General features: G+C 41.6%; 1 protein-coding gene across 1 annotated transcript; it reads left to right on the top strand.

Moving 5' to 3' along the window:
* The first annotated feature begins 2,172 nt into the window (after positions 1-2,172).
* On the top strand, positions 2,173-8,836 carry LOC137028387 (piggyBac transposable element-derived protein 4-like). Its single transcript, XM_067397147.1, has 6 exons — positions 2,173-2,321; positions 2,877-2,969; positions 3,415-3,507; positions 3,664-4,937; positions 8,244-8,483; positions 8,796-8,836. Exons 1-6 carry the CDS (start codon positions 2,173-2,175, stop codon positions 8,834-8,836), a joined length of 1,890 nt encoding a protein of 629 aa, XP_067253248.1.
* The last annotated feature ends 456 nt before the right edge of the window (positions 8,837-9,292 follow it).

Here is a 9,292-nt window from a genome sequence, read left to right as displayed (position 1 = left end):
AAAAAAAATAAAAAAATTAAAAAAATCGACATTTAACAAGTTATAAAGTAAAACATCTAGCTTCCGCCAGACCGCCTTCCGTATTCAAGTTACAACAAGTGTAAACTGGCGTCACGTCAGTTAAGTTTTTCCCGTAAGTTGAATAGGGAGTGTAAGCATTTTGAACTTCGAGAATTTCACACTTTCTTCGTAAGTAGAACATGGAAGGCGATCTGGTGGAAGCTAGATATTTTACTTCATATCTTGTTAAATGGATATTTGAAATGCAATGACGAGCAAGCATATGAAGGGCCCTATCTTGCACCCAGCGCAATTGACTTTGTACACCGACGCATGTATCATTCCTATTTTGCACCCGCGCAAAGCGCGCTTTTCCCTCCACAGAAGCACGTCGCTAAACTAGTGAATGAACTTGCGCTCCCTGGGCGGTTCAGCGCAAAAAAGGAGGCGTGTTCCAGCGCAAACAATCCCTGGTGCTATTTTGCTGTTCCATTAAACAATTGCGCCACTGACCAGAAAAAAACTAGTCTAAAGTCAGTGGCGCGTTGCGCATGTTATTCATATGCTATTTTAAGGGCGCATGCTTGACCATAATGTATAGCGTGCACAACGCGCATACACTTTGCTCAAGTAATCTACACAGATGCAACAGTTATTTTTGCAAATCATATGTTACACTAAAAAAATATTAACACATGAGATGACGGAAATCATTGTGGTGTGCCACAAAGATGTGAAAAAACCTGTTTAACCGACACTATTTTGGGTGGGTTTCTCCCATCCCCATACAACACAACTTCTCTGTCTTTCACTGCTCTTACAAGAACATCAGTCACCTCGGCTGTGAACCGCTCCTGGCGTGCGCCTGGTAAATACGCCATAATAATAGCAATCCATAATGGAACTTGCGCACCTGCTTTTAAAGGGAATGTTGGATGACGCTCTGATTGGTTTATTTCACGTTACGCCCAAACCACACCTATGAATAATGAAGCTACTTCAGACCAACCCATTTTAGATTTGCGCCGGGCGCAAGAACCATTTATCCCGCCGGGAAAATAGCAACAGCGCCGAGACCCACCCACAAAGTTACTTGCGCTTTGCGCTTTGACACTTGCGTTTCAGATCGTTAAAATAGAGCCCGAAGTGTGCTAAAGTCAGAGCGTTTAGCCTACTGAAGCTGTCTTGGTGATTCATGGTTTTTTTTATTTTTATTTTTTTTTTTGCAATTAAATATGGCCTACCTGTCTAGATGCTGTTAAAATATTAATACAAATGTATTTGAAAGCATATATAAGCAATGGTAAGGTACATCTAAGTACAGTGTTTCATGCCCTGTTTTTTGTTATTGTGGAAAAAAAAAGCCTTCCTCAGGTTTCCTTAAAAATCTGCAGCACCACATTCAACTTCACTGTATAGTCTTGATTTTCTGATGTTTCATTATGAAACAGTGAGCATGTTTACATACACATCAATACTCTGATAACTCACAAAAATCAGCTTATTGAAATAACCAATTGTCCCGGTTTACATGGAAACCAATAACCTGATAATGCATGTAAACAATGTTTATAACACTTAATTAACACTCTGAGGTCGGAAGGTATCGCCGGCGATACCACCCCGTTTTTTTCTTATCAGTGTGAAAGAGACTCAAAATACTCCGTCAAATTTGATCATGCATACTAGTGTTATACATCATTCTAAAGTGTTAAGTGTGTACTTTTATTTGTGTACACTTACAAAAAAAACAAAATGTTGTGCTTTTCGCAAAATAAAGAAAACAAACATGATGTGTGATCTGGTGTCTGCCTCTCAGTGAAGTCAATTCTGAAATGCGTTTTAAAATGATCTGAAACTCAGCAAATACTTGTCACACAGACATGAGAGACATATCTACATAATGCTTAGAATGTCTACTTTTAAATGAAGTAAGTCAAATCAAAAATAAATATTCACAGTTTATGTAATTCGTTTGAAACCAAGGAGAGGTTCCTTCTTTTCCTTCTCACTTCATTATCTGTAATGAGCTGAGACCGCCACACCCCCGCGCCGTTCACATGGTAAATAGTTTAGGTGTAATATATGCATCGCACACGCCCCCGGTCAGTGCCACAAAACACGAAGTGTCAACATCAGATTCACTCACTGACCGTTCATCGCGTTTTGAGGATGGCACGCTACTCCGACAAAGAGGCTCTTCAGATGATTCTGGACAGCGAGGAAGAATTCACCTTTTCCTCTGAGGAAGACTGCAACTCAGACGACGAACAGTTGCATTTCCAGCAGCGAATTGACCCCGACGAGGATATAATTTCAGAGTAAGTTGTTTACTATAATTATTTTTCTGATAATATAAAACTCGTATTGCATACTATATTGTGTCTAGTTTTGGCTTGCTTGCGAGAAATTGCCTCACAAATACCTCTCTTTTTGTAATGTATTTCGCCCAGTTTTAGTTATGCTAAAATACGGTCTTATGCCTAATGTAACTTGTTTGTGAATATCTGCTTAGGTGTAATATGATGTGATTTAGTGCAAATATATTTTAGTCTACAGTGAAATAATGTGATAGTGTCTAAACACTATTTATTTATATCGGTTTGGGTTAGTTATCGTGCTAAAATACAGCCTAATGCCTAAAATACAGATGTTTGTGAATACAGGTGTAAATGTCTGAAATGCACTGAAAACGTGCGGTCTATGGCCCATCAACAGATAGTACTCGCGGCCTACGGCCAATCAATAGATATTTGTCTGTCCTATGGCCCATTGTCAGCACATATATATATACATACATTGTGCACCCATAATCGCTAATTGCCCATCAGTTTACTTTGGAGAATGTATGCTAATAGTTTTTTTGCTTTGTTTAGGAATGTGGCTGCTTCACGATCGCCGTCACCAGCACCGCGCAGAGGGGCACGCAGATCTCGGTCTGTTCTCAGTGCGATCGAGAATCATACAGAGTAAGTATATTTTACAGACATAACTGTATACATCATCTCATTTCAAAACGTATATGTACCTGTATGGCATTACAGAAACTGGTGTCTTTGTTGTGCGTGGTGATAATATAAAACTCATGAGTTTTCAGACTATATTTTAGCTAGTTTTGGCTAGCTTTTGACAGCTTACAGAAAATATTGCCATACAATATCACTTACAAATGTTTGTATATATACTCAAGTGTAAACACTTGTAATGTGATATTCTGTAAACATATTTGTAATATATTTCACCCAGTTTTAGTTAGTTTATCATACACATGGTCTACAGAACATCAATAGATAAAGTTTGTCTGTCCTTTGGCCCATCATCAACATGTAAACATACATTGTGCACCCATAATTGCTAATTGCCCATCAGTTTACTTTGGAGAATGTATGCTAATAGTTTTTTTGCTTTGTTTAGCAATGTGGCTGCTTCACAATCGCCGTCACCAGCACCGCGCAGAGGGGCACGCAGATCTCGGTCAGTTCTCAGTGCGATCGAGAATCATACAGAGTAAGTATATTTTACAGACATAACTGTATACATCATCTCAATTCAAAACGTATATGTACCTGTATGGCATTACAGAAACTGCTGTCTTTGTTATGCATGGCTATAGTGATTGTGTTATCAGCATGCTCACGTTTTTTTTTTTTTTTCTCTCTACAGATGTGACAATGAAAATATCCAAGAACCTGTTCCAAAGAGGCAATCCACTCTGTCATGGAAAACACAGACGGATGTTGATATGGTTCCACATACGCTGCGATTCCTGCCCGCCCGTGAAACTGGACCACAACTGAACTCTGCTGAGTCACATTCTCCAATGAATCTGTTCAAACTCTTTTTTTCGGAAAGTGCTGTGTCAACTCTGTGCCATAACACCAATGCACAGGCTGCCAAAGCAACTGCAAAGGGCTGCAAATATAAATGGACAGATGTAAGCATCGGTGAGATGTACCGCTACATTGGACTGGTGTTTTACATGGCAATGGTGAAGATGAGCTCCATCAGTGACTACTGGCGGCAGAGCAGTGTTTTCTCTGTACCTTTTCCAGCTACACTTATGCCTAGGGACAGATACCGGACAATTTCTTGGAATGTGCACATGAGCCACCCAGATGAAGACAAAGTGAATGACAGAAAGAGGGGCACAGCTGAACACGACCGTCTGTTCAGGATCAAACCACTCATGGACACTATTCGTCAGGCTTGCAAAGCTATCTATCATCCTAGAAAAAACTTAGCCGTGGATGAAAGAATGGTGGCATGCAAAGCACACACTGGTATGACACAGTACATGAAAGCCAAGCCAACCAAGTGGGGTTTCAAGTTGTTTGTTCTTGCCGACTCTTCAAATGGATACACTCTGGACTTCTCTGTATACACAGGAAAGAACAACTTTCCCACAGGCCATGGACTGTCATATGATGCTGTGACTTCTCTTTTGGACCGTACATTGTTGGGTTCTGGGTACCATGTGTACATGGACAATTTTTATACAAGTCCAAAGCTCTTGAAAGACCTGTTTGCAATGAAGTTTGGTGCATGTGGGACTTACAGGGACAACAGGAAGGACTGCCCTCGGAATGCAGCTAATTCACTCTCTAAAAAATCAGCCAGGGGATCCATCAGATGGATTCGGGATGGACCTCTTGTATTTGTGAAGTGGATGGACACACGAGAGGTATCTGTCTGTTCTACCATCCATTCTGCTCATTCAGGAGACTGTGCAGAGGAGGGTGAAATCACAAGGAACATGGAGGACAAAGACATTTCCATGTCCTGCACCTGTGACTGCATACAACAAACACACCTGTCTGATCAGCTGATTCAGTACTACACAACACAGCACAAAACCATGAAGTGGTACAGAAAGATCTTTCTGCACTTCTTGGATATTGCTGCCACCAACTCTTTCATTCTGCACAAAGAGCTACATGGTAACATGTCCCATAAAGTTCATGGAGCAACTTGTCACAGAGCTCTGTGGTGTGTCACAGAAAGCAGCACGAAAACGGACCAGCAGTGACCATGTACCAGTTCCAGGAGCTGAGCTGACCTCCGATGGCAGGAATGTTGCAACGGCTGGTCGCCGGAACTGTGTGCATTGCAAAGAAGTGCGTGGCAAAAAACAACTAACACCTTGGAAATGCCAGGCATGTGGTGTTCACTTATGTCTTCAGTTGAACAGGAACTGTTTTCAAGAGTGGCACAAAGATGAGTGACTGTGTTCAGATGTGTGTGCTCTGTTGACCACTGCACCACTGACCATTGAGCTGGCAAAGAACATTACTGTCCCTGTCCCCTCCATCCTGGACATTTTCCTGCATGATCAGCTCTTACAGCTCTTACAGCTCTTACAATGGGCCAAACCACCCATCCTAGACTGTAGATTGTCTTCCACTAAATGTTATTTTATGGTAAAAATATAGTTTGTGTGTTACATAGGTATAAGTAGAATTATATAGGTTATATATTTCTTTGTTTCATGCACTACCAGTCAAAAGTTTGTACACATTTTTAATTTTTTGAAAGTCTCTTATGCTTATCATGCTCAATAAAGCTGAATTTTCAGCATCATTACTTCAGTCTCCAATGTCACATTATTTGTTCAGGCTGCCTCACAGCATTCCACTTTGATGGGCCGTTAGCCACTGGGGGGAGTGTCCTTTGTCTCCCCTGGTGTGAATCACATAAATATTCATGGCCATCACCACTCCCACGCATACAGCAGTGCTGACACAAAAACTGACTTAGAAAATTCAAATCATTATATTGTTGTTTGTGTTAAAGTATTCAGAATAATCTTTACATAATTGCGTAGTAAAAATTCTAGCCTACAAGCTTGATAACTCAAAAGTCTTATGAACAACTATTCAGAATATGTTTTATGGCCTTATTGCAAGGAGATTTTTTTCCCCAAAACGTACTAACCACGCATAATCTTTATTTAAAAAAAAATGCAAACATGTATATCTATATTGCTCACATATTATTGTAGCAGAGTTTGTGCTGAATACAGCAAAATTACATGTTGGGCAATAGTATGATATAAGTAGCTGAAATAACCACAAATGTCAGGGCATGTCAAAACATCTCAAGGGCCCCAGAATCACTCAGACCTCTGGGGGTTAATAAATCAGGTTATGTCCCATTAGTGACGTCAAAACATAATCCTTTGTGTATCTGACTCCTTGTATTTCATTTGCTATGTCAGTTGTGAAGCATTAAAAGCTGAAGAGTGTTCCCACATGTCAGCGGGACTCAGATGCAGCATTTTGACTGTACCACTTCTACTTCTTCTGCATGAGATAAGAACACATTTTTACAATTTCTTGGGTCAAGAAAGAGTCAGAGTTTGCAGTATATTTCATCCTCCCTTACTGCGAAACGCTCACTTAGCCTGGATGCTCTTACAGTAAGGATGCTTTCCTCTCACATATCATACATGTGCACTTCAATAAGCTGAAAGAAATCAGGTTAATAAGTTTACATGCCAGGTGAAATAGGAGTAGGGGGCAGAAATCGTCTCCAATTACAAATGTAGGGCTTTTCACACTGCGCTTAACCCCGGGTTATATTCGTTCTAAACACAGCTTTTAACCCCAGGTAAAGGAACGTTTAACACTTGTAATTTAGTTAGCACCATTTTTACCTGGGGTTATAAAATCCTGCTCTGGAGCAGTGACAAAAACGGCTATTGATTGGCTGATGACAGTCCATGACGTCATGAGTGGAGCACTCATAAAGTGATCAACTTTTTTGTCTAAAGGAGATGTGCAGGCAGGCCCTAGGCATGGTGACAAGACACAGTGTCTCGTTCCCCTTCTCAAGGAACCAGGGTTACATTCGTAATCTGAGACATTCCATCTGGCAACACTGCATCTGACTTGACGTAATGGGGAACCAATACCCACTATGCCATGCTGAGGGAATGCCTGCCCAACTAAGTTGTGAATATGCACAAATGTAATGGGATTCTACAGGGAATTGACTCTACGGATAACTTAGCCAGAGCATCCACACTACCTAAAGGGGGAGATTTCCACTCTCAATTCTGTAAGAAGAATACCAATACAAGAATGGTATAGAATATATACCAATAGATTCTCATCATTAACTTCAACCCACAGAAAACTGCCAGGGAGCTACTGCTCTTTTTTTAAGTACCCTGGAGCAAATAGGGGAGATGCCTGGCTTGTAAAAATTATTTCCCAGGATCTAAAATTTGCAAATAACAAGGAGGGATGCTGTTTTTATTTTGCAGATCAACTTTATTTGGCAGGTTCTTTTGGGGTGGGGGTGGGGGCTTTTTGGACATTTGGGGAGGGGTAAGTAAGCAGGGGGCATTAATGTCAACCATATCTTATTTCCCTTACTCTAAGGGGTACCTTAGGAAGGGGTACTGTACCTTATATGCGGCATAGCAAAAATAAGGGGCCTCCTTAATGATACTACTCCTCCAATTGGGAGCCTATCGTGCTTATACCAGAGAGCAGGAAAAACAGAAGCACCTAGCATTCTCTTTTTCCTGGGCTCTACACTCAGCGAGCAGCAAGGGAGCTTGTGCATAGTTCTCAATCACAAATTTTGTTACGGGCGAAGCTGAACTCCACTTAGCAAGAGCACTCTACTAAAAACTGTATTATTATAGTTTTTTAAAACATTCAGTCTAAGGAGCATGTATTAAGGGGCGCAATGTCCCTATTTAAAAATCCATCTTTCGTTGGGGAGGGGGACAAAGTGGAAGGTTAATTGATGGACCTAACACAGCTTTGTTTGCCTAGCATAAAACCTTAAAGCCAGCCAAAGGGGAGATATGTCTCAGATAAGATAACAGATAACACTCCAGAATATCAGAGGAGAGCCAGCTCATACTCTGATTTTGAAAAGTTTGTATCCTACTGAAGGGGAGCAAAGCACACTTACGACCCAATATACAGGAGAGGGAGATAATGAAACAGAGGGATATCTGCAAATTGCCCAACCTAGTTTTCGATTACCCTGAGGGGAACTTCAGCAGCTTATTTCTGGGAGCCTAGAGTATTTAAGGCTATAACTTCCAGAAATGCCACTTTTGTAAAAAGGGGGAGACCTGGATTCACACAGGATATATTTTCTGAATACCGCTGATTGTGCCCTCGCCTCTCTAAACTTCTCGGCCACTGTTTGAACGGACATGCCAAAAAGTTCAGGGGCCGACATCCGGAGCATCAGATTTTCTCTTTCTCCCTGATATCAACCAGGTTCAACCACAGCAGCAGCTGTTTGTTTGGTAGCCTGGAGGGTGAGGTCTGTAGTTGGGTGCAACTCAGTGACCGCTTCAGGAGACAATGCTCCAAGTCTTTTAGCCAGTCAGCCTGGTAGGCTTGCAACAGAGCCCTTGTTTGCAAAGCATCACCAGTCTGGCCTGCTGCCCAAGTGTGAAGTGGTGTGCAGCAGCTTAGATGGAAAGACCAGAGCCTTCAGAGAGAATGCCTCACCCTGTGAGAGATAGCTAGCAAGCGTGTCTTCAGCAGGGGACATCTCCACATATCCCAGCTCACGCAATCCCTCCACATTTGCATAGTTCGGATGTTGAAAGGGATACATGCGAGCTGAAAAGGGTTGCTTCAATGATTGCTCCACTTCTGTGTGGAGTTCCAGAAGAAACGGAAGGCTCATGGAGAAGGGACAGCTATGGCCTGACAGGAATTGAAAAAGAGGGCCAAGCACAAGCGAATTCTCATTGTGAATTTCTCACACTCGGAACGTATGCTCTTTTAAGCATAACATGCACAGATTGTATGTGTCCTCAGGTGTCAAAAACCTGAGAAACGGAGGCACAAACTTCCTGTAGGCTTGCTTGAATCCATAGTAGTTTTTTATCACCAGGTGCTATGCAAACAAATGGCTTCTGAAGAAAAAAAACTGATTATGGGAATTGCTGGTGCCTTTTATACTTACGGGTGCTCCGCTTATGACATCATGGACCGTCGTTGGCCAATCAATTGCAGTGTTTGTCACACATGCTTCAGACTTCGGTCACGCTGATGGCATTCCCCCATAGTGTCAAGCCAGATGCAGTGTTGAAGTTCCACTTCGAAAGGGAACTAGCTGTGTCAATCGGTTTATGCTTAAGCCATTTATGACCTTACTCCGATAAAGGTAAACTGGTTAATGCGTTTACATGACCAAACACATTGTTGGCTTATTAAGCATAATCGGGTTAAGAACATGCATGTAAATGCTCTCAGTCACTTTTATATCAGTCCAGAGGTTTCCATAGGTTTAGAGCTGCTGGTAAAACAGATGT

This window comes from Chanodichthys erythropterus, chromosome 10, assembly GCF_024489055.1.
Source record: "Chanodichthys erythropterus isolate Z2021 chromosome 10, ASM2448905v1, whole genome shotgun sequence".
Classification (NCBI taxonomy): Eukaryota; Metazoa; Chordata; class Actinopteri; order Cypriniformes; family Xenocyprididae; genus Chanodichthys; species Chanodichthys erythropterus.
This window is presented reverse-complemented; position numbering and strand designations above follow the sequence as displayed.